General features: G+C 41.0%; 1 protein-coding gene across 3 annotated transcripts in view; it reads right to left on the bottom strand.

The window, feature by feature from the left end:
- The window catches only part of Vps13c (vacuolar protein sorting 13 homolog C), a 160,202-nt gene that overhangs the window by 49,986 nt on the left and 83,408 nt on the right, over nt 1–26,808 (bottom strand). For all 3 annotated transcript variants that reach the window (XM_036193188.1, XM_036193189.1, XM_036193190.1), the window contains 17 exons: nt 26,432–26,540; nt 23,040–23,173; nt 21,556–21,712; nt 20,731–20,810; nt 19,761–19,820; nt 18,891–19,053; nt 16,505–16,618; nt 15,146–15,249; nt 14,614–14,781; nt 12,223–12,527; nt 11,004–11,151; nt 8,965–9,115; nt 6,443–6,552; nt 4,799–4,968; nt 3,124–3,371; nt 1,915–2,144; nt 634–726 (listed from right to left, as the gene is read on the bottom strand). In XM_036193188.1, the coding sequence (XP_036049081.1) occupies nt 634–726; nt 1,915–2,144; nt 3,124–3,371; nt 4,799–4,968; nt 6,443–6,552; nt 8,965–9,115; nt 11,004–11,151; nt 12,223–12,527; nt 14,614–14,781; nt 15,146–15,249; nt 16,505–16,618; nt 18,891–19,053; nt 19,761–19,820; nt 20,731–20,810; nt 21,556–21,712; nt 23,040–23,173; nt 26,432–26,540 (2,544 nt within the window). The remainder of the gene's footprint in view (nt 1–633; nt 727–1,914; nt 2,145–3,123; nt 3,372–4,798; nt 4,969–6,442; nt 6,553–8,964; nt 9,116–11,003; nt 11,152–12,222; nt 12,528–14,613; nt 14,782–15,145; nt 15,250–16,504; nt 16,619–18,890; nt 19,054–19,760; nt 19,821–20,730; nt 20,811–21,555; nt 21,713–23,039; nt 23,174–26,431; nt 26,541–26,808) is intronic.

Here is a 26,808-nt window from a genome sequence, read left to right as displayed (position 1 = left end):
TTGCTTATGCACCCGTCTGGCTGGTGCTGTTCTCTCAACAGCACCCTGTGTGGACTGCTATAATCACTATTTTCCTTCTCTCTCTTATGTGTGGCATTAACTCTCTTGTAGGAAAGAACTATGACTACCCAATGCCCGACACAGGACACGTTTACACACAGTAAGAGAAAAAATTGACTGGAAGAATGTGGTGGCACAGACCTTTAATCTAACCAGCAGTTGGTGGCAGTCAGGGGGATCTCTGTGAATTAAAGGCCAGCTGGGGCTACAAAGTAAGACCCTACTTCAAAAATAAAAGAATAAAATACGTATTGAATAAATAAATAATATAGACAGATATGAAATATTATCTCAGCAGTTAACCTACTGTCTTAGGGAAAATACATATAAATTCAAAGCGGTTTTGTTCCACTTAGCATTCCATGTATTTAAACTGGTAAATTCATTGGTTAGCAAAACACAACTTAAGACTATCCAGTTAAAGTCAGAAAAATACACTGTCATTTACACAATACTGCAGATGAAATCAATGTAAGCCTTGGTTCAATCATTATTGGTCTCTGAAAATATACAATACTGCATAAAAGTAAAAAACGAACCTTCAGTCAAAGAATATGTATGAAAGGCACCAACCTTAATTACAAACTCTTTAACCATGACATTTATGTTTTGTTTTCCTGAAGCCCATGTGCACTTTTCCATAAATAAAGAGCAGGGTTGTAACACCTACAAACAGAAAAATGAAAGTCACATTTCCCCAGTAACGATTCATTGTGTACCACACACTTGTAAGAACTAGCCCAGCTTTACAAGCAAAGGCACACTAGCTGATGCTCTTAGTGACTCTCTTCTACACCAGAAAAAAAGCTGGCACAGTTCAAGGACTCTAAGCAGTTCTGAAAAGGGCCCTCACTCCAAATCCAAAAAGAGAAGGAATGGGGATGTGGGTTTACTATCCCAAAGTATCCCCTCTTGCCGAAATACCTTCTAGATGATGCCTTGAATAAAATGCACCTTCTTGAGGTAACTATAAACATGAGCTAATGCCTAGGGTGCACTGAGTACATGATGTCTCCTGAAGACTAATTAGCTGTGAATACCACAGACGGTTCTTCTGTGGACAGATCTCAAGTTTTCAAACGTGATGACTGAACTATGAACCCTGCAATCCTATATATGTCATTAAAGATATAAAGTAGTTTTGCCTCTTACTAAATGAGGCCAGGACAATGGCACAATTATTTAAGTAGAACCTGTCTTCAATGACATAACAGCTCTCAGTTTTCTACGACATGTAAAAGATGGCACATCGAAGAATAACTCATGATCAATTACAGAGGTTTGTGCTTGACTTCTCTGTGCTTATAACAGAGCCCCAAAACTCTTCAGATTCAAAACAGTGCTGCAAGTGAGTCAAGTGATCTAAGATTCTCTTTCCACAACGTTATAGACAGGGCACTAAAAATCACTGCCATAAGTAAGGTAATTAGCGAAAAATCACAAATTTCAATAATAATGAAAAGCATAATTTAAATTAACTTTTAACAACAGAATGCAACCCTCTCTTTTAGTCACATGACTCGAATGACATTTTTTTCACACCAAGTTTGTTTTTTCACTCATTCACTGGTTATATTGCAGAAAACCAACAGAAAGCTGGGGGGAAAAAAACAAAACACTGGGTCCTGATCAAATTCAAAATCTATCCACTAGAAATGCAAGAACAAAAAGAGTTCATCTGGAGGCACCCCTACTTCTGCCACTGGTGGGCATGACTCAGCCTCCTAATACTGTCCAACCTCAAGGCCCGAACCATCAAGTCCACATCTGTGATGTGCAGCAAGGTCTCCCTAGCAGAGTCTAGGATTCCACTCTCCCCCTGGCTTCACAAGCAGTGTCCACAGTCTTCCTCACCGTGGTGACACTCTTCCCTCTCCTTTCTCTCAAGAAGGGGCAGGCGAGCACTCTCAGATCTCTCACAGAAGCTTCCATCATCTGCTCCAGTTTGGAGGTTGACAGGGAGACGTTACACTGGAAGGAGGCTGTCAGAGCAGGAGCGTCGGCCCTTGTCAGGTTGGCCACAAAGACTACTTCGGGGTCTGTGAGCATGGCCTTCAGGGTCATATTTGGCCTTACAGACTCATCTGAAGAAAACACCAGGGGAAGAAAACTTTAATGTAACTCTTCACAACAGGCCATCTATCCACTGTTGATTCTATATTTAAAAAGATGCAATCAGAAATCTAGCCATAGATGGTCATTACTACTGGAGCATTTAGAAATGTCATGGTTTGGGAGGTTCCTTGGGACAGAATGCAGGTGTATGCACATATAAGCAAACATACAATGTGTTAAGTAGGGTGTAGGGCCAGGAGCAGAAATCAGAGAGCTGTGAGGAAAAGATTCCAATGAAGCAGATTAACCACTGCCACTAATTCACTTGGGTCTCACCCAAAAGACCACTCTCCATGCCGTATGATCTACAGGTATGACCACGTATGATCACTATTCAAAACATTACAGCAAATGGGAAAATAATATTCCAATCTTGCCCGTGCACACTCAGTTTGTGACTTTGCCAGGTTTTACATCAGAGAAAACAAAATCAAACACAATACCTGATCTGAAAAACACTTAAGATTTAACACAGAGAATCGCCAATCTACTTGACTAAGCTGGAATATAACAGCTACCAAGTTGAAGTGGCTTCTGCCTTTCTCCTACACCAGGCATTCACAGTCTCCCTCAAAGTTTAAGGAACCAAAGCCATGCCGCGTCCTCTCCTGTCCCAGCCTCCCCCTTCCAGCTTGTCTGTTGCCCGTCAATGCACCGGAAGTCCTTTATAAATGACTCCCTTCTATAAAACAGGTAATCACTGACTGGTTAACTCCGTTTCGGAACGAAGAAAACTCTGAATGGAGCCAGAACAGTTTCCGTACTATCACAGAACACATCTATTGTAACTCATTTAAAACAATTACTTCCTGGAGTTTTAGAAAGAATGTGCTTAAATCTAAAAGCCCAGATTTGCTTCTTCAAATTCTCCACCCCCGGGTTCTGCTTCTAACTTTTCTCTAAAATACAGACATCTTCATGCAGGACAGACAGGTAAGTTCTCCTAACCTTTCTCCGTCTTGACTCTCCCCGTGGCAGTCTGTCTTGACGGAATCTGTATTTCTTTTGCTATGTTTTCTGGACTCTGAGGCATAGCTTTGATGAAGAAATCGGCCACGGTCATCAGAAACTCCACACTGGCACACACGTATAGCTTATCAAGAACAGCATCGATCTGGCTTCCATTTTTATCTTGTCTATAACTTATATCAATCATAGAACTGTTGTTATCTTGGTCATTCTTTCTGTCAATCATCCTGAAAGACAAACATGCCATTCGCTATTTTACTCCTCTCTCTCCTGCTGAGATAACAAAGGGATGGGATGCTCCCTTGTGTCTTAGTCATCTTCAGTTTCTAATCTGAATAGAAAATACAGCGGTGTTAATTGGAACGTAATCACCCAACTAGCAACCAAGACATGGCTGCCTAATCTCCAAAGAAAGATTCATGTGATTAAGCAATTATGGATATTCTGTAATTATAATGCAATACCAGAGAAACCAAGAAGTACTGGAAATGACCTTGGGCAATCAGCAATGCATGAACACAGTCCATCAAAATACAACACAGGCTTTTTATTCCACTAAATAAAACCCCCTGAAATAATTTATCTATATCATTTGATTGCCATATAGAATTTATTCCCATAGTGCTCAATGCAACCCAAATCAACAAGTGTTCATCAGTATCTACAGTGATAGTTCCTATACACCCTCACATGTGATGAAGAGATTAAGGCTACCAAACACGATGATTTCATCAATCAATCTGTTACTATTGCCTAAAGAGCTGTGAAGAGCTCCCTTGGCCATAAAATTTGTGACTAGAAAAGCTGGTTGCGTGATAGCACACTTTCCTTGCTCGTTCACTTCTCTGAAAACCACAGGGTTCAGCAGAATCCAGTAAATAGACAATGCTGTCCAAGTTTAAATATCCATATAGTCTTTCACAGACAAAAAGTACAAAATATGACACATCTCATTACATGAGAAAGCAATAAAAACACATTAAGCAATTTAGGTTACATACATACTTCCATATCTCATACCAGACTAATACAAGTTAATCTTTTTTGTTGTTTTGTTTTTTGGTTTTTTTCAAGACAGGGTTTCTCTGTGTAATAGTCCTGGATTTCCTGGAACTCACTCTGTAGACCAGGTTGGCCCCAAACTCACAGACATCTGCCTGTCTCTGCCTCCCGAGTGCTGGGATTAAAGAAGTGTGCCACCATGACCTGGCAAAGTTAATCTTTCAAAATGGGTTGATAATGTGACAATGCTACAGAGTATATTCCCACTAAACTGAAAGAAATTCTGTAGCATTGTTTTAAAAGACAAAATAAACAAGAAAAAAAAGGATGCACAAATTTAAGGATTCTCAAAAATAGTAATTCTGCCTATTGGGAATCATCTGGAAAAATACATTACCAACCCTCTGTGGGTTTAGTCATTAAAACTCCTAAGTCTTCTAGTTGTCACGGGTAAGATGGGACTTGGTTTTACTAATAAATTCCCCTTTCATTTAAAGTTTGAAGCAGAGGGATCAGAGAGCATCATTACCCCTCCTCACAACTCAATTCTGAAAATACGACCAAAGGATAGACTCTCCCTAGGATCCATACCTCACAATGGCGGGCTGACATCCCCCTGACACCCTGCACCGGAAACCCTGATCTGACAAACCTGGATGTTGCCCTTTCAATGCCTTCGCGGAGATCATCAAGAGTGCACGTCTTCAGTTTAAGGCTGACATTCATAGACCCATCCTTGAACATCCTCCCTGCAGAGGCCATCAGGTGTAGTCTGAGCTCACCAAGACGGAAACTGTCATTATGAAATGAAAGTCTGGACTCCTGTAGTACATTTTCCAAGCAAAGGAATACGTGATCTTTAGATATTATAAATACATTTAAGTACATTACTTAATTCAAAGCCTAAATGCAAACCAATTTACAACGTTTCTAAGTGCTGAGTCACATAAACGGAACCGAGTACTATGAACATAGGTGAGGACAGGCGTGCACTCAGGTGCCTGTGTGTATGCCTGGCACACTGGCCAGTCCTCAACATGTTCACTAATTTCAGACAATACAGTGACTGCAGGGAGGTGAGAATGGTAGTATTACTGGCAAAGAGAGTGCTTTTAACTTATAAACACAGACATCATCACACACTTGTGTAACTACTGACAGAAAGGACCTGTTACACCGCTGATGCTTTAACACAGACATTTCCAATCAATCCCTGAGGCAGATGTCTAGAGTGGTGGTTTTAGGTAAGGCAGGGCTCATGCACTGTAACAGTGAATAATAAAAATGAGCAAAATAAAAAGCTCCAAGTGGCTCATGAGAATTACTAAGGACACAAACTGTACCACTGCTTAGTGCAGAAAAAGGAAGCCACTGCACTGCACGTGTGAGCTCAGAAGAGTCTCAAATAAAGCAGTGAGAAACGAAAAGGGGAAAATATAGGAGAAATAAGGCTATGCACCCAAAGGAAGGTGGCAGTATGCAGTGTCTACATGAGTAAGGTTAAAGAAGGAAGCCGAAGACAGCATCCTCAGGCTGGAGATCAGCAGACGACTGTCCTTAAGTGAAATGCAGAGTACGTAGAACTTGCACTTTCGGTAAAGGCATTTGGTGAGATTTGCATGAGCACCAAACACTAGAACCTCAGGCAGTTCACTGCACAAACGACAGATGTTATCATGAAGCTCAGCTGGAGAAACGTATGAATATTGTATAACTTCCAGAAAATATGAAGTACAAATAGCATGTGAAATGCATATGAACACAGATATAAACTATAATAGATATAGACTGTGTTATATGACATGTTAGAGGTATTAACATGACATAACTAATTTATAAAATAAAAATATTTATTACAAGATACTATACAGTACAAAACGGCTTTCTAAAGGACTTTTGACTTATTATGTACAAGCTTATCTATTACTGACTGAGAAATAATTATGAAGGGTTCCAAAGATAGTATTATTCTTCCTAAATAGTGATGACTACTGATACAAAAAATTAAACATATGGCCAGTCAGTCATATGGAAAACTCCTCTATTAGTGATGGATAAAATCTATTTTGGTGCTGTGTTACTAGAAAGAGAGAAACCCTGAACAACCCTTCCTTGGACTGGTAAGAATAGAAACCAGGCTGAGCATACGGAACCATGTACTTTTTTTCAGACCAAATAGTGCTTTGTAGACGCACTAAATTTTATTAATAGTTAAAACAAAAGATGCCAACATACAAAAACTCTCAAGATAAATCTCAAGGATTTATCTCTGGCAACAAAAAAATGTACTGGTTACCTGGTGGCTGTCATTGTTGTAAAGGATGATGGACAGGGAGTCGAAGTGGAAGGCAAACTGAAGGGTGACAGTCTGATCCACAGGGGCCTTTGCGTCTGTCAACTCTTGTTCTGGTGGTTCAAACGGCAATAAGAAAATCACACATCTCTTAGGTAGGTACACAGTTTTAAACATTTTAAAGCTGGGATGGTAGGTTATTATTCTAAATTTTTATCTTACTTTCTATCATATTTAAATAACTCACCAGACAATTAATAAAAATGGCAATGACTGATCACTACATAGTTAATAAAGGGCAAAATGGCGGAGGTAGACTACAGAAAAAAATGATCCTACTAATAATATCAAGACAACTTTTTGAAATGTCCCTTCAAAGTAAGGCCAGTTACTGCAGCTTGTAGTTACCACAGCACGTTTTCCTAACTGCTTTGGTCATCCTCAAGACATTATGAAACTGAATGTACAGTGAAGTTAAACACTGCCTAGACTGGGTAGCTGGCCAAGATCTGCGGGCCAAGAACTCTTCCCACAATCTTTAACGATCTAGAAGAGAAGACTTGCTCACTAGCAGACCTGGAGTGCTTCGTGACAAGGAAGCCTTGGAATACTTGTTAGTTATTTATCGGCGCTCTTACCCTGCGAGGAACACGTCCCGAAGAGGACAAATCCACAGAAGAGCTGTTTATTAATATAGGATAGGAAGAGACGTGACAGGCCTGTGTGAAGCACACACATGAGTGAGGAGAGGAGAGAAGAGGAGGAGAGAGAGAGAAAGAAGACAGAATAGAGGAGAGAGAGAAGAGAAGAGAAGAGAAGAGAAGAGAAGAGAAGAGAAGAGAAGAGAAGAGAAGAGAAGAGAAGAGAAGAGGAGGAGAGGAAAGAAGAGAGAGACCTGTGCAACATGGCGCCAGCTTTTTAAAGAGTGAGCCGCGCATGGGTAGAGGACCACATGTGGCTACTCCACGCATGCGCATAGATTACATGGCCGCGTGCATTTTACGCAACCATGTAAAGCCACGGAGTCCTAGTCACAAAAGATGTTCTGACCTGGAAATGGCTATTTTGAACCGGAAATGACTAGGCAGTCCGCCGGGAAAGCCCAACCATGTGGACATGTTGTGATTTCCTATCAATTCTGGCATGAAGGGACTCCTGAAGTAATTTCAATTTCCTTCCCATCTTTAGACAGACAGGCTATGCAGAACAAATCCTGGTTCGATTTGCTCTGATAAAGCAAGTCTACAACCCTTTTAGAGACTCGGGGTCCCTCTTTAGGAAAATTACTAGAAAAGCAAGGCTTTGCCAGGCTGGAAATGCTGGAGCTTTTGCTCCATGTTTTCAGAAAATAATTTCTGTTCCAATCTTTCATTGTATTTGCAGTTTGCATATGAACATATAAACGTTCCCAGGTGTCACATTAACCAGGAAGTGAGAACCAGAAACACAAATCTGATCACAGCTAAACCCTACAAGACCATTCATCTCCAAAGTTTGTTCATCTGCACAGTGTCCTATTAACCACAGTCTACTTATCTAGCATTTGTCTATATCCAATACAAACCCAAACTCGAAGGATGACCCTGGTGTCTCAGCCATTTAAACCAGAAACCTCTTTTACATACTCCTAGGATCCCAAACATGCCCAGCCTACTATAGACATAATGTTGGTGTCATAACAGTAATTACTAATGCAGCTTCATCAGTAAAGCACATGGAGCAGTATGGAGAGGTTCATGGGAGGAAAGGGTCCTTTATCTTGCTTTAGTTGTGGAAATATCACCTACTGACTGTCTCATAAGAACACCTGCTATCCACATCAGTTCCTTTAAATAATGGACAATGCAAAGCAGGGCACAGTGAGGCACACCTGTAACTCCAGCACCCAGGGAATGAATCAGCAGAACCATCACAGGTTTGAGGCTAGCCTAGCCTACAAAGTGAGAGTGTTCCTCAAAAATAATTCGAAAATCAAGAAAAATAACTGAAATTATATCCCATGTGCCACTTCAAATGGCTGAATTTAAAGGGTCACAGTACTCTTAAAACCTTTAATTTTAATAACCTAGAAATTCCCTGACACATTTCAGAGCATCATTCTCCATCAAAGCCAGGGATAAAGCTACTACTGTAAGAAAATACCTTCCTTCCTCATGATTCTGTCAACACACCACGGTTCTTTTCTCTCTAAATTATGATGGCATCTTACTACACTACCTGCCTGCTTAGTGTTTTCTCTCAACCTAGCCCACCTCAGTGCCCGGTGAATTCAGCAAATTTAGCTTCCACAAACCAAGGGCAAATACTCACTATGCAGGCAAGAACAACTGACTGTGCCCTTGTCGCAGACAATGTGTACACCTACCCAAGGGAGCTTCAATAGGAGCCCCAACTCCAGCAGACCTTCCACAGTAAACACTAAGAATACTGGATCCTTTCACAGCACCGTGCTGCAGAGCTAACAGAACACTGTATGGTGCTGTTAATTGTTCAATACCAACACAAAACTCTTCATCAGCTTTTACCTTTAAGGTAGTCAGGCGCACTCCGAGGATCTCTCTTCACTCTTGCAGCCTCTTGTGCAGACTGGGTAGGGCTTGGCTGTGAAGAAGCTTCCCCAAGGTTTTCCAGCAAAATTTTCATTAAAACTGTCAAGTCATCTTGACTGAGAGCAACCTGAAAACCACCAATAATTTGTTTACATGATATAAGAAAAAACAGAATATTATGTCTTTATAGCTTCAGGAATGAATGATTCATCTAATTCATCTATTTGAGAGAGGGAGGGAGAGGGAGACGGGGGGGGGGGGGGGGGGGGGGGGGGTGGAGGAGAATGCATGTGCTAAGACCACAGCATCAGTAGAGAAGTATTTCATCTTATCTAGGATGACACACGCCTCCAGTGCAGCCAGACCCTTTGGAACCCAATGCCCTTCCTGCCTGACCTAGAACCACACCATCCTACTCCTAGGCTTCACTCCAGTCTCCACTCTGCCCCTCTCTCATCTCATCCAGCACTAGCTCCTTTGCTACCATTTGCTTCCCTCCAAGTTCAATACAGGGAGGTGCTCAGTGTCTGGTCTCCACCAGAACTGAGATGTTCTCTTTCTCTGTAGCTCTGTTCTCCGCACAGACACAACTGGACATACACAAAACCTATGGTTAGCTTGGCAATAATAACTAATCCAACCACCAAGTACTTTCTAAGCCATCATGCATACCAGGAAAGCAGCATCTCCCTTTTCTCCTTCACAAAAGGGCATGCGAGATAAAAAGAATAAAGGGCTCTTGAGAACCATCTGTATCGGCTCTATGCCTTCAAGCTGTGTGGGAGCCAAGTTTCTCAGCTTCTTTAATGCAAATCTTTTTTAATCTTTAGGACATGAGTAATAGCATGTTTATAGTGGAGAGCTGCACAACATGAAGCAGCCAGACTGAGTGAGACTACCACAGGCGATTACGCTCCATTAATTCAGGCTTTGCTTGGAAGCTTCTCATCCTTCTCCTTGGGCAGCCCGCCCTCCCCCAGCACACACAAGTCCTCAAGGCTTATAGAAGCACTTGTGCATGAGTTGTTTTAAGCATTTGCATTTAACGTCAAACAAAACACATACATGCATCTTCTTCAAGCACTATCTAGCTTCCTGCCTATATGATGATGGGGGAACAGGAAGTGCCAGGTAATAGCCAAGGACGTTTTGCTTATCCCAAGCCAGTCCTCTGGTAATACGTGGGGCATCAACTTTAAAACTTCCTACTTGTGATGTCACCCAGGATCTCAGGCCTGCCTGGGCAGCAGCTAACTTGAGAAACTGCATCACCTGTTAGGTGGCCCTCCCATACCTCTGGAGGACAATGCTGAGAGTGTGGCCCCACGGTTGAAGTGATCTCCAGGAAACATGGTGCTGGGGTCATCCACTGATACCTTCCTGGTTTCACCCCTGACCTCAGAAACCTGGACACACCCCAACTATGCCACAGAAAATACTGCTGCCTCCTAAAGAAATGCACGTGCCTACTCAAATAACTATTTCTAAATAAAAGAGGGTCCCTATACAGTGCAATACTGGTCAAGCTGTTATAACTTAACTCATGCAAATCATGCACCAATAACACATCCCTAAACTAGAAAGAATGCTTCTGTTCTGAATGTGATACCACTTGAATTCTCTGGCAACTTTACTACACTAAGAATTTAAGCCAGGCGGTGGTAGCGCACGCTTTTAATCCCAGCACTCAGGTGGCAGAGCCAGGCGAATTTCTGTGGGTTCGAGGCCAGCCTGGTCTACAGAGATCCAGGACAGGCACTAAAGCTAAACAGAGAAACCCTGTCTCGAAAAAAAAGAATTTAATCAAATTTTCTAATTTAAAAAATATATATGTTTTCAGTAGATTCCCCACAGGCTTCATCTCAGGCTTCATCCTGGCTTTACCAAGTATCTAGCTAAAGTGAAATAAAGAACAGTGTGGGACAAGGACCTCACTGTTGGCTTTCAGACACACCAGAAACTGCACTGTGAGCAATACAAGCCTACTCAGAACTTTCTACAACGTACATACTCACCTGCATGGGCTGAAGTTTTCCTTTTATCTCCATGCCTGGAATCTCTGTGTACCACGCTGCTGACAAATTCCGCTGAACAGACAAAAGCATGTTCACTGGTTTTAAGATTTCAATGTCATGCTGAAGTGAGTCAGACTGTAAAACAGTTCTGAAAGAATAACAAAGATTTCTTGTAAATCTTGTGGGTACATAGTTTTTAACTTATATTGTAAAATTTGGAATGCTATATTTTGTATGCTTTTATAACACTTTCCTAAACATTCAAAAGCTGTGATCAGGATTATTTTAGAACATGTTTCTTTTCATACATCAACCCATCAGAATAAATCAGACTTATATGCACAGCTATCTGAAATAATACACTCAGATAAACTTTGAATCAGATTTGATGAATGTGTCTACTGTCACGAGGACTGTCTGATAGGGCACTAGTATAATGCTGTGTAAGCAAACGCCAGACCTTTCCAAAACCAAACCATTAACAAAGTCACTGTGTATTTAGCCTTAACATGGTATTATTTCTCCAGACTCAAGAGAAAACATATCAAATCTACAAGTTAACGAACATATACAGCCATTTCTAGTTTATCCGCCACTGTTTACATAACCACGTGGGTACTGCTGCTCACCAGAGTCAAGGCTTTCATATTCTGACTTAAGGACTCTGGCATGCTTCACTGAAAACTCCTAAATGTTACAAGGTTTAGGAGTGAACATCTTAAATCATACTACAATTCAGGAAGATAACTCTCTCACACAGAAAAATAAATAGCTATGTATAACTAAGAAAAACAAAATAAATGTTACTAAATATAGAGTTCTTTTTCTATCTTGAGATAAAGTCTCACTATGTTGGGTAAGCTCATCTCAAACTTGTGAGCTCATGACTCTCCCACCTCAACATCCTAAGTAAGTGGGATTAGAGGCATGTGCCCCGCCCCTTCCTCATTAGGAAATTTTAATTTTATAATCATTTTCTAATTAATTAATTATTATGTATAACCGTTTTTAAAGAATGAGAAAAATAACCATATTGTAAAATTATTAAGACAAAACACAGGCCCTACAAAGCATACTACTATTAACTACTGGCCAGAAAGCAGGAGTCAGTTTCCTAATTTGGAATAAACACAGAATGAGAATTGTGAATCAGCACAGGGATTACTGTAGGTGAAAATAAATTCATGAAAATGCATAGAAAGCTAGCTGATGCACAGACCTGGAGAGCTTCAGCTGAGTAAGCTGGATGCTCATCTTCTCTGCCACTGGGGGAAGAGAGGAGTGCTCCACAGGAGCCAAGCTAAATTTGTTCTCCACGCGAATTAAGCCAAGATCTGCTATAACGGCATTAGGTGACGCAGAAGACTGGGGGATAGTGATGACGGGCGCTTTCAAATCGATGTCCATCAGAAGCCGGAAGCTCTTCTGGGCCAGGTCCTTTACGCTGGATGCGGCTCTTTCAGCAGCCTGGACTGTGGCTGTGCTTAAGGCTTCTTTGGCAGTTTGGAAATTGTTGAGGAAGCTCTGTGAGGAGAGAATGACAGGTAGACACAGACCCCCAAACCCTGCAGGAGTATTTACTCTGAATGAAAGATCAATAAAGAGGGCATGTGAGAGAAATGTTATTTTTGAGTTAAGCAACCATTTCCCTCAGAATGACCAGGCTTCTTACACTGGAATTTAAATGAAAAGGATGTTAGACAGTGCTTTATCCCGAAGCAGGCTCCACTCTGTGCTTTCAGGATGTGAGGATAAAGTTTATTCTTGGCAACTAATGCTTTAACAGCTTATTCATGAAGATTTTGTAGTGTACCAGAGATAGCAAAAATAAGAATTTCATGGCCTGGTTCATCACAAACACAATCAAAACTCTAAGTTTCAATATTTGTTCTTCACCTACATGATGACCTTTGGGCATTCTACCAAACAACTAATACTGAAAAGCCCTAAACAGCAATATCAAATAATACAAGCAATAAAATACATAAAAATAATAGCTTGGTGTGGTGGAGTATACCCTTAGTCCCAGCACTTAGGAGGTAGAGGCAGGAGGAACGGAAATTCAAGGTCATCCTGAGCTACACAGTGAACTTGAGGCCAGTGTGGGCTATATGGGATCCTATGCATTTAAAAAAAAAAAAAAACAAGTATTAAAAAGCAAACAAACAATACATATGTGTGTATGTATACATACATAAATAAAAATAAAATACCAAAATGTAACTATAAAAATACTGGAGAATGATAGTTTTTGCTTTGTTTTGTTTTGTGGATTTTCTAGACAGGGTTTCTCTGTGTAGCCTTGGCTGTCCTGTAACTCACTCCATAGGCCAGGCTGGCCTTGAACTCACAGAGATCCGCCTGCCTCTGCCTTCCAAGTGCTAGGATTAAAGACGTGCACCACCACCTCCCAGCTGAGAATGACAGTTTTTAATGTTCAAAACAAGGATTAAAGCTCCCATTTGGGGGCCAGCAACATGACTCAACTGGTAAAGGCACTTATCGCCCAAGCCTGGCAAGCTGAATTCCATCCCTGGAACCCATGACTGTAGGAGAAAACCAACTCCACAATGTTGTCTTTCGGCCTGCAAGTGGTATGCTGTGGCATGCATGCCAACACACAATACACATGTACACATACACAAAGAGTAATTTAAAAAAAAAAAAAAAAAAAGCTCCAGTTGGTTTACTGTGGTGGCCCACAGAGGCTATCTAGTGAGACCTTACTCAGAGTCAGAGAATCTGAGCTTGCTTTACCCAGCAGGGTTGCATAATGGGATGATTTGGCCACAGGTGTGTTTACCAGGTGTTTGGAAGGGTTTACACTTGGCTGTAAGGTGTGCTTTGATCTTGCAAGGGAGAGGTCTTTTGCCTCTCCCCTTGGCATATTATAAAAAGCACTTTTGAATAAAGCTCTTGGCAGCTAGGTATTGACCCAGGACCCTGCCAAAGCTATTCTGTGTCTCTGTCTTTCTTATCATCTCTATCTTTCTACCTAATATTTCCTAATTCCTCTCTCCTCCACCCAAGAACCCTTTGAAAGGTGGGAGCAGGTCAGAACTGGACTCCCACAGTCTACCATCATTTAAAATATTTACCTAATTAGAACATTCTGTTCAGCATTTGGGTGTTTATTATACAGCCCTTATTACAGACCCAATCTTAAATGTTCCCCACAGATCCTGTGCTGAAGACTGGGCTACCAGGCTGTGACACTACTGATGCACCATGACTTTGAGAGTAGAGCCTGACAGAAGGAAGTACAGCCACTGGGGACATGCTCTTTACGGGGACACTAGAACCTGGGCCCCATCGCTCCTCTCTGTTCCCCAGCAGCCATGAAGTCAACAGTCCTGTCCCAGCATAGACCCTCCATCAGGATGGTCTCCCTCATCATAAGCATCAAAACAAGAGAGCCAAGTAATCATGGACCTATTCAGCTCAGAGTCCAAGTAAGTCTTTTCAAAGCTGTAATCTCAGGTATCTTGTCACAGTGATGGAAGGCTAATAAACACACCTATTAGTGAAAATTTTAACTGTCTAGACTCAGGTACATGGCCACAATATTTAGGCCTCCACGAGGAATAAATGCAAATAAAAATAAGCTTACCAAAAGAGACATGAAGAATTTATGAACATAGACAATCTGAATACATCCCACTTTGAGACTAAGTTTGCCATCCACTTTAGACATGTCGCCATAGGCCTCGCCTTCTGTGGCATCTGGGTACAGAGTCATCTGGAACCTGAAGACTTCATCTCCCAAAATAGAGACAGCCTGACATTACAAGACAATTGGTTATGACAGCAGAGCTACAGAATCCTGGTCACTGGACCCTCTGTACTCAGGGGCCTGACAGGTGAAAAACAACACAGGAGCTCAATCTTTAACATCTGTCAGCATATCCCTTTCCTACAAACATCACTTCATTAATAAATGCCTGCCCATCACTAAACTTCCCAGAAGTAACTTTTTCAAATCACATAGCGGGCTTTACGACCTGAAATGGACCTTCCATTTTCAGCTCCAGCCCTAGTATGCCCAACTCGTCAAACAGATACCACATGCACAGTGAACAAATAAACGGCGGCATCTGGACCCCAAACAACACACTGCAACAGGAAATGGGCTTTGGAATTACCTTTTTGTGAATGGACAGTGAATCAACATTCATAACTATGATATTCTCAAGTCTGGCAAACACATCAGTTTCCTTTGGCTTCACAGAAATAGAGGCATCCATTCCTACAGGAGATACGCCATTCATAAATACTTCCTTTTTGTAAGCAAGCTTACATGCATTAACATACAACTGACACAGGGTAAATAAAAATTACTACTAGACACAACAACACAATCACTCCCCATGTATGAGACACCTAAAAAAGGGGGGGACTCTACCACTTTTAAAAAGTCAGAAAGACAGTATATACCTTGTCCATAAAAGTCAAGAAAAATCTAAAAAATAAAAGCCACTGAATTTTAAATAAAATCAATTGTCATTTCTCTGAAAACAATATCCTATACATTGGTGAGATCAGAGCCACTCACTTGGGGAGACAGTATTTTCCAATGCACTTCACAAATACATGTTATTAAAACTGTAATAAGCATCATCTTATGGCTAGGAATTATTTCTACAATAATTTATATCTATAATTGTCTAAATTTTAAAAAGTTTGTCATGCTCATGATATCAAAGGCATAAAGGTTTGAAAACCACTGCTCCTCATGGGAGACTGCCTACAGCTACAGGCGTATTGACTGAATGTTGCTGATTTTCCAACCTTCCAGAACTGTCCACACATATATAAAAGTATTAAATGTCACCCTCATAACAACCGTGTCTCCACTTACAGGGGGAAGGAAGGTAGAGAAAGTTAAATTAATTTCTTCTACATTGGCCAGTGGTCAGCTTCAAGGTCTGAGCCACTACAGGCTTCCTGGAACCTACTGTACAACCGAGGCTGAAGTCTCAACTCAAGCTGACGACAGAAAAAGTTTAAAACGTCTTTCACAAGCTGGGCAGTGGTGGCGCATGCCTTTAATCCCAGCACTCAGGAGGCAGAGGCAGGCGGATCTCTGTGAGTTCAAGGCCAGCCTGTTCTACAGAGTGAGTTCCAGAACAGCCAGGGCTGCTCTACAGGGAAAAACAAACAAACAAACAAACCAAAAATTGTCTTTCACAAATATATTTTGCAATGTTATGTATGCTCAAGATATAAGGAAAATTACTTTCATTTTTACACTGTGAGAGTTACTATGATATTCACCTGTTTAAAGTTATCTTATTCTGAAAATGCAATCACAATAAAAACATAAGCCTCAGATGTATTCTAAAATTTTTTGAATGTGTGAGGACCATCTCAAGTCAGCAATGAAGCATAACAAGTTTACCTCTATTGCTTTAAAGTACCATTTGTTCAAAGCTTGTATACAGTCTCAATATAAACACATCTTACTCAACTTTCCAAACTACTATGAAAGGATGATTACTTACCATGTATTTTAATATCTGCTATGTTACTCTTCTGATCACAAACGAAGATGTTAAAGGCATTTAATTCAGCTGTGACCTTCAAATCAAACACATCACCTTCAGAAGTGCTGGGCACTGAAAAGCAGTGGAAATCAGTGGTCAGTAATGTACAAAGACAGTAAAACACAGTGTTAAGTTCACTAATAAATCTGCATATAATCTGCAAAAGGAACCATTAACATCTCTATCAAGACAATATAAATATGGATTTTGCCACTCATATAAAATCCAGCATGTTGGCCTTCAGTTATGGATAAAGGCAACCACAACACTTAGATGGTGCTACTCACTAAGCAGACATGTTCCTGCAGTTTTGTTTTTTCTTTTTTGTTTTTTGTTTTTGTTTTTTTTTGGGGGGGGAGGGAGACAGGGTTTCTCTGTGTAGCTTTGTGCCTTTCCTGGAACTCACTTGGTAGCCCAGGCTGGCCTCAAACTCACAGAGATCCGCCTGCCTCTGCCTCCCAAGTGCTAGGATTAAAGGCGTGAGCCACCAACGCCCGGCTGTTTTTTCTTCTAGGAAAAGAAACTCTCTAAATTAGATTCTAGAATTTGATTAGTACAAAATTTTTAACTAGTCACATGACATACTAGATCAAAGAATAGTTCATGAAAATTAAACAGTAATGAACAGTCAATGAAATTCATATTATTTACGATGTCATTTACATGTTCTATAACTGAAGAACCAACCCAGTTTCTCTAAATTATATGCTATGGGTCCATAAGTAATTCTATGATAGAGTCACTAAGAAAAGCACATTATACACCAAAGTTTAAAAAAAAAATCACAAAATGTGTACACAAGAATACAGCCAAGCTAAGCATGGTAGCAAATCCTACATTCAGGAGGCTAGGGTGGAAGGAGTGCCTGAGTTTGAAGCTAACCTGAGCTATACAGTGAGTTCAAGCCCAGCCTGGGCTACATATAGCAAGATGTTATCTCAAAACAACCAAACAAATAAAAAAGAATCACAACAGAACAGGCTTAATTTTTTTGACAACTCCGTCCTCCATGCAGGAAACAGAACTTTCCTATACACAAAAAGCATAGGGCTCTCAATTTTTAACCCTAACATGACAAGCTGTTTTCTTTCTCAACATTTGGTGCAGGATAAACAAACCATAAAGTCAAATTGTGGAGCAAAACTAGAGAACAGTTCGGTTGGATTAAGATTGCCTGAACCCTGTCCTCCATTCCCTCAGCTATGCTATAAATGGATTATGCGTATGTTATAATGAGATGATATTTCTAAGAACACTCTCTCTTAAAGACATTAATGTGTTAAACACATTGTGACAAAAAAGTAAAGTGTGGTGGCCACATTTAGAACACTCTCCCACTTGGGAGGCTGAGGCAGGAAGATCAAGAATTCAAGGGTAGCCTGGGCTACACAGCAGGACACCATCAGAACAACAAAGAAGAGAAAATTCTGCTTCTAACAACACTATTTTCCTATGGTTTTAAAAGTTCAGATCCTTGGACTGAAGAGTACTAAAAATTTTATACTTAAGATGTCAGTAAAATAGACATAATTCAACCTGGGAATAATCAGAAACTTATTATACCATCTTAAAAAAATAAGTAAACATTTTAATTAAAAATCAGGCACATGGGCTGGAGAGATGGCTCAGCGGTTAAGTACACCGACTGCTCTTCCAGAGGACCTGAGTTCAAGTCCCAGCAACCACATGGTGGCTCACAACCACCTGTAGTGAGATCTGGTGCCCTCTTCTGGCCTGCAGGCATGCATGTAGGCAGAACACTGTATACATAATAAATAAATAAATCTTTTTAAAAAATCAGGCACATGTTCTTTATTCACTTGGTATTTTATACCCAGTATTTCAGACTATAAGTCATGTACCTGGTGAGCACAGACCAAGTTCTATGTGTGACTGAAACAAGGATGAAATGAAAGGTCGGGGTGAACCTGTCCCTTCTGTGAGATCCTCCTTCAGTGCCCAAAAGGAACTCACAATGGCTGCGCACGGCAGCACTGGCCGAAGTGGGCCTCTGTGGCTGTGCATGACTGTCGCCATCTTTCAGCTTCTTCCCTTCTCACTTCTACTGGACAGAAGGCTGCAAAGAGGTGTCAAAGTAAAGAACCTACAGATTCTAGTTCATGTAAGAGCCGGAGAGCGGGACCACTGGAAGGAAGTGCCCGGTTACTAGGAACACTTATTTCAAAGTCTTCAATAAACTGCCATGTTCTCCTGTAAGAGCAGAAGCCACTTTCTGCAGAAGCCACTGTCATCTGCCAGACACAGGGGACATCGGGGTGTTAACATTTCTCCTAGCTTCGTATACACGAGTTATTCTATGAGAGTGTACTGGAAAGACTGGTACCGGCTTTGATGGCAAGGCTCTTGGATTCCCCCACAAGTGGCTTCAGCTCTGATTCCTTCTGAGAGGAGGAAGGGTCGGAGGACGGGACAGCAGATGACAAAAAATCCATAAGGGAAAGTAAAGCTTCCAAATGAAGCACCAAGTCCAAAGATGAGAACGAAACCTAAGGCATGAACATCAGAGAGGAGGGTTTCAGGGACAGTCACACCACCACTGTGGGGACGGTCACGCCACCACTGTGGGGACGGTCACGCCATCACTGTGGGGATGGTCACACCACTAGGGGGATGATCGTGTCACTGGGGTCACAGTCTAAGAATGAATGACTAATTTCATTTTAATCCTTTTTATTACTATTATACTGTCAGTCCTCACCAGACAACAAACCAGTGCTCCGCCCACTCCCAGTGCAGACATGATTCTAACCTCAGCCAAGCTTGATGAGGCTTAAATAAAGAGACGGCCGCATTCCTACACTGACTACGTAGCTCAAATGGACTGTGTGTCCATACTAGGCCACGTTCTATCCTATCCTTACTCTAGACCTAAAGCCCATACAGAATTCAAATGTTCAATACTGCCATCAACATCAGGCCAAATAACTGCAGTAGGCTAAAGTGAGCAAAATCTTCCCAAAATAAAAATTATTTGTATATTCCACAAATAATAATTCATTCACATTTTAAAATAATCCTTTTAGAAACAAGTTTGGGCAAGACTGTTTTTTCAATTCTATATGCACTAACTTTCAATCTATTACTTCTGCCCCCAATCCCAATCTTAGGTCTTGCATCTTACAGCTGAAAGTGGCCATGCAGCTCCATTTCATCATCAATAACCCAGTCTAAAAATGAATGAGAAGAGCCTTACCTTCAGCTTCCGCTTGGTGTTATCATGAACAGTTTTAAACTCTGGCCCATCACTGTCTGCCTATAAGCAGTTGATAATTAAACCACTGAGTTAAAAACAGTAGAAGTTCATACATTGGAAAACACACATATTTCACATCTTAAAGTATGCTATTAAGAGATGACAAACACGTTTCTTGCAGGCAAATAAAAATGTGCCCTCAAAACCGACCACATAAACATGCTCTACATTCTACAGATGCAAAATCTCCAACTGCTTTTCCTACCCTGGAGATGTCAGTGCATCTAAGTAGGTGAGCCCATCCAAAAGTGGAAAAGGCTGCTATCTCATTTATAACATGCTTCTCTTCAGGATATGGCACAGCTTTGAACTGTCCACTCCCATTTATTCAACAGCCCCAGAGCAACTCATTAAGTTAGTGGAGTAGAAACGATTTTGACATGCTTCCATAATTCATCATCAACCAACTTTGACTGAAAAAAAAAAAAACTTAGGAGTGGAATCCAAATATTAAGTATGAGGGGAATATAAATTACTCTGATATTAACTACAGAAATGAAATGAGGTACTGTGATGCTTAGCTTTGATTGTCAACTTCACAAGACCTAGAATCACCTGGAGAGCAAGTCTCCTTGAGGGCTGTCTACATTAAGCTGGTCTGTGGGCATGTGCACATAGGACTGTCTGAACTGATATGGGCAGCATCGTTCCCTAGGCAAGGGAAGAACAGTAATAGTGGAGAAATGAGCTGAGCACAAACGAGCAGGCAACATGTGTGTGTTCATCTCTCTGCTCTTGACTGTGGATATGTGATGTCACCGGGTGTTTCAAGTTCCTGTCCTGATTCACCCACAATGACAGACTGTATACAGCCTGGGATTGTAAGGTAAGACAAATCTTTTCTCCACTAAACTGCCTTTCTGTCAGAGTATTTACCACAGGCACAGAATGAAACCAGAACAGGTGGTACCTTAGTGAAGAGCATTTTCAGGAGGGTTCCATCAGACACATTAGAGGAGTTGACAATGTACAGAGGCTCGCCTTTAGAATCTGGAAGGAAAAGGCAAATCTGATCCATGTCATCCCTGCAGTATCTCAAACATCTTGTAAACCAGGACCAGCCAGTTACACAGAGATGCTAACAAGAGAACTGTACACGAAACGGAAAAACGTATTACACTGTCCACAAATCGTATCTCGACAAGCCTAGCTTTGAAAAACTGCAAAGTTGAAAAGGTGCAAGACTGAAAACACAACACAACAGCTCTAGTCAGCAACAGCTCTCACACACTCGGCCCGCAGGTGTGACCCTCCCGTCACAAACCCTACCACGAGGCACGGCAGCTACAAAACACCAGAAGGGATTATTCGCAACCCGAGTTTATCTTCTCAAAGAGGATCCAGAGTCCTTAGCAAGTTTAAACAAACGGGATCGATACAATTCAGAGAGCTGCAAACTTCAACGGTGAACTTAAAAAATCCAGGCTACCCACTGAACAGCGACTTCCTAGTCCCTGGGGAGGAAGTGGGACTGGCAGCTGAAGGTAAGTGTCTCCTTCTATATATTTACGTTTTGTTGCACACTCGCTTTTTACAATGTCATTTAGAACAGACCTTAACATTCCTGTAATGTGCAAGTAAAGCCATGTAAAGTTAGGCTTCCTAGCAAACGAATTCTCATAAGGGGTCTTTGTAAGGAACACACCCAGCAGGCAGAATGCAGAATGCAGCCCTGTGTTTATATGCTGGTTACAAGGCCTGCACTGCCTTTCCACAGAAGGGCCTGCGCACCTACCAGGAAAATCAAAGCACCGCATGCTAATTTCTCTCAGGTAAGCTTCAACAGTCATGGCGTGGGCTTTTACTCTGGCTTCCATCCCAAGATGCAGGATCTTCAGCTCGTGTAAGGGCGTGCCTTTCTTTTCCGCTTTCTTCATCAAAGTCACCACAACCTGAAAGAACGAGGGTGGATTACCACCAACTGCTTCACTAGTACACACTAACAGTAAGGACTGAGTAACTACACATAGTCCTATGAAGAAACTCACACAAGGGAAAGATATTCCGAGCCTGAAAATCACCTACTGTTAATTACCTTACATACATTTCAGATTTTTGAGACATCACCACTGTTTTCTAGAGATTTTCAAAGGTGAAGTACCAAAAAAAAAAAAAAGTGGGGATGGGATGAGAGAGTGGCAGGAAGGGAGGCAGGCAGTGGTCCAATCCTAGAAATCCTAACTGAACAACTCCTGTATGAAATTCTATTGAAAGCAGCAGCTCATTTTCACACAAATCCTCAGGGAAGGCTTCTTAACTTTGGACTACTTAGCCAGGTGCTATCCTGAGCAGAATAGGTCATTCACAGCACTCCTGCCTCTAACCACTAGGTGGCAGTCTCCCTGTATACAGTGACAGTACAACACAAATACCCACCTGGCAAGCACAAATCCCTTCCCTCCAGCCCAACCAGGTCCACAGGTTGTCTTAGTGTATATAAAAAATGCTAGGAATAGAGCGTACGTATTCCATGCCCACCCTTTCTATGTATTGCCACCCTTTCTTTCTATGTATGCCCACCCTTTCTATCTATGCCCATCCCTTTCTATGTATGCCCACCCTTTCTACCTAACCCCAGGCCCTTCCTTCACTCCATTTTCTCAAACTATTACTTTTCTTTCCAAACTCCACTTCCTCAGACACCTTCCCTAGCCCTCTCAGCCTGCTCAGATGCCCAGGACTACCATCTACACCACAGGCTCTCAAAGCAGCCTACCCTGAGCCTATTTTTAATGGAAATACAAAAACGTATTTCGAATCCATCTTCTAATGTGTCCTTAGCCCTGGCACATACATGGGACAGCAGTAGAACAGATAAAGAAGAAAACCCACACTGAAGTAATACAGCATTTTTAAATGTGCACAATCTGTGCTTTATTCTACAGAGAATTCCTAACATTTACTTGTAAAAGATTTTTCTATTTCCCTCTTTCTTACATGAAAATCCAAAGCAAGCCACATTCCAACATCCTATATAATGACTAAAAAGGGAGTTACAGGAACTTCTTCCACTTTCTCTAAAAAACACTGGATCCCTAAAACATAACGGGTCCTCAGTAAGTCCTCAAAGTTTAAAGCACACACTATCTATCACATTAACAGTCTAAGATTTTTCTCATACATATCAATTATCTACAAAGTTAGCTTAATAGAAACAACAGAAATATCCATAACCTGTTCACCGCACTTCGTAAAAGGGGATGAAAATTACATACACACCTCCTTAATTTCAAAGTTTAACAGTACATTAATGATGTCTATGGATCTGGTCTCTTCCACTCTGGCTGGCGACGCATCCTGCGTGGTGTGTACGCCCTGTGGCATGGAGACCTCTCGGCATGCTTTCGTCCCACCTAAAGATGGTAAACAGAAATAGGTGCTTCTATTCGGTCCTTTCTTTCACAAACACTTGCTGTAAACATGCATGAGCACTCTGAAGATCCACAAATCCGTAACAGTTCTTGCCTTAGCAAGCTCATGGTTTAGTAAAGAGACACACAGGCTGAAAGCCAACTGGAAGAATGGAGCCATACTTATTCACAGGAAACAGGCAAATGCTAATAGGCTATACATAAAATGCAGTGAGAAGTGAGGGAGATGAAGAAAATATTAACACAGACGAAGCACCCACACAGGCAAGAAATGATGGGAAACCATACAGAGATGGCACATGACAGGGTATGCAAACAAAATGGACTGTAGTATGGCTAAGGCATGAGGTGGGTAACTAGAGATGAGGCTAAGAAAGGAAAGGGGCCAGGTATGCCAGTCTAGGGAGGAAAAGAAAAGCTCCATGGCTATGATGCTGTTCTGAAACACATACCAGGAAGGGCAATACAACTGTTTTCTAACCGATAACACACAAAAATAATACAGCTATCATTTGTTATATTTGCACCCTCACACATTGTTCTAGACACTGAGCAAGAAGCTATGCATAGACCATCCCGCTGAAGTCTTAAAACACCCCCCTGGGGAGAAAACTTCAGTGTCCCCATCCCACAGATGAACACGTTAATTTTTTTACACGAATTTGTCACCTTGCCTAGTGCCATATGCGAACGCTGGAGTCCAAGTTCATCAGTCTGATTTGACAGCCTTCATTGTCAACTACATAACTCTGTCACTACATTATTGCAATTCGCATCATCTTGACCACCGCACCACAGCCCTACACTGTAACCTACACTAGAAACCCACATGGAAACCATGCTACACTACGAATTAAGACCTTTGGGAAGGCAGTACAGAGAGCAAAGGTCTGTCTATCATCTTAGTCCAAAGTCACCTCAAATGAAAGTAACTGTTAACAGGTTTGGAGAGTCACAAGAGAAGACACCCACAGTAAGGGGCTGCAGGAATGGCTCAGTGGCTAGAGCACCTGCCCTGAAAGCAAGAAGAGGGGAATGTGTATCCCCAGAAAACAAATAAGGAACCCCGAGTGGTGTGATGGCTCACCTGCGATTCCAGCCTCACAAGGCAGAAACAGGGATTCCCTATAGCAAAGACCACTACAAAAGACAGCTGAATGAATCTCATGAATCATAAACAAGAAGTCAAACATCAAAGAGCGGACTTCTCAGGGCTTCGTCTTTATAAAATTCATGAAAAAGTAAAATCAAGCCATTGACAGGGTCACAAGTCAGAGTAGCAGTGACCTCGGAATGGATTATGAGGCAGGCAGGGTCTGTCCTAACAGGGAGGGGACACAGGGAGGCATGCTGATGAACAGGAACATGCTGCATCCGGCACAAGGTAAACAGCTGGAGGCCGATGCTTAGGCCTATATAAATAAAAAAGTGCAGTGAAATAGTTTTCACTCAGTCAATGGGCAAAGTTTCAAAAAAACTGATAAAACTATTAGAAAGCTACAGAAAAACAAAGTGACAGTTGTGCTAAGCACAAGTTCCTTTAAAGCCATCAAAGTTTAAATGGATCAAAACACATTAAATTCATGTATGGAACTCTCAAACAATAAAGTTTTAAATTTTAAGTTAAATTTATTAAAACCTGTAATATTAGATTTATGATATTAATAAAGATTGCATACCCTTTCACTAGTGTGGCCCTACAGAAACACATGAAGAGTAGATACATAAGGACATTTCACTGCAACATGGCTAACAGTGAAAAACTCAACCTGAAATATCCAAAAAATTATGATACTTCAATAGAATCTAATATGAGGAAGCTATTTTTAAAAAAATGACAGAGGGAACCAGGCAGTGGTGGAGCATACCTTTAACCCCAGTACTCGGGAGGCAGAGGTAGGTGGATCTGAGTTTGAGGCCAGCCTGGGCTACAGAGCAAGTTCCAGGACAGCCAGGACTGTTGTATAGAGAAACCCTATCTTGAAAAAACAACACACACAAAAAAAGACAGAAGTCAAGACACAGCTGTAGTGTTATTTGCTCCGCCCATGACCTTGGTCTATCCAGCCCAAAAGAGGCAGTGCTTCTTGCCTGGGTACCTGACCTCTTGAGGAGAGAAGGAGCTCCATTTTTGTTATGTCATTACCCTTTATTTCTCATGAACAATACTTGATAATCATTCTTATTGCATACAGTTTGTATTAGGTTTAGAACCTTCTTATTTAGACAAAAAGGGGAAGTGTAGTGGTATTTGCTCCACCCATGACCTTGTGCTATCCAGCCCAAAGAGGGGATGCTTCTTGCCTGTGTACATGACTTCTTGCCTGTGTACATGACTTCTTGCTTGGGTACCTGACCTCTTGAGGCCCCTTTTAGGCTGGATAGCCCAAGGTCATAGGTGGAGCAAATACATATATAGAATTACAACCGCTAATTTAGGAACACATCAGTAAAGCACAGTGGGCACACACACACACATGCCAACGTTTGTTTGAAAAAAAATAAAGATACATCTTGTGTGCATAATATATTATGTGTGTATATATGTATGTGTGTTATTCATACATATATATATAACAGCTTTAAAATATTATAACTTTTTTAATTTAAGTAAAAATGGCCATAATTAATAATTTAAACTTTCTGCTATTTTTATTTTAAAATACTATATTTATTATCTTTGGAGGGCGATAATTTATTAATAATTTAAATTCTCATACTTGACCACTGTATTATTTAAGTATCAGGTAGAGTATGATGCCACAGCCTAGAGTTCTAAATTTTTTTTAAATATACAAACTAGTGCTTTTTACAGAAATCCACACGAGTTAATGGCCACCCTTCTTAATGGCCTTCTTTGAGTTCAAGCAGTCTGGAAAACATGATAATTGGCAACTGTCTGATTAGCTAAAAAGAGACAATAACCTCCAGTTACTTTCATTCAACAGCATCTTGTTATTTTTTTGGTAAAACAAATCACAATTTGTAAATAAGTATTTTTTTTTACTACATATTTATTGTGTTTCAGGCTGGACATATAACTCAATAGTACAGCGTGTGCCTCAGCATATGTGAGACCCTGGTTCAATCCCTACTATGGTTAAAAAAAGAAACCATTTAGATTTGAAAACATTCAGTGGCTACTGGAATTGTAGGAAGTCGTGTGTGTGTGTGTGTGTGTGTGTGTGTGTGTGTGTGTGTGTGTGCGCGCGCGCGCGCGCGCGCGCGCCAGTCTCTTACCTATCTCTTGTACTCTAGGTTTCCCTTTATCCAAGTCTCCAGTGGCCTCACCAAGATTTTCTGCCAGTATTCTAAACAGAAGATTAAGATCCTCCTGATTGAGACTAACCTGTGAAATAGGTGACGAACAAAACATTCATTTTACAATGAAAGAACTACAATATAGAAAGCAAATTCTCAGCACTAATCCCGACAGTAACCGAGAAGTGGAAAAATCGCCACCCACAGATTTTACCACTTGCTTCACTTCAACTTTCACAATTGTAAATAAAATGATAAAACATGTAAGTAATAAAATCTGCAAATCAATATTAACTCTATTGACTGCTTTTTACTTAAAGTCAATTGTACTTAAAGAAATCTGATCGATTTTTAAA

Source organism: Onychomys torridus, chromosome 7, assembly GCF_903995425.1.
Source record: "Onychomys torridus chromosome 7, mOncTor1.1, whole genome shotgun sequence".
Classification (NCBI taxonomy): Eukaryota; Metazoa; Chordata; class Mammalia; order Rodentia; family Cricetidae; genus Onychomys; species Onychomys torridus.
This window is presented reverse-complemented; position numbering and strand designations above follow the sequence as displayed.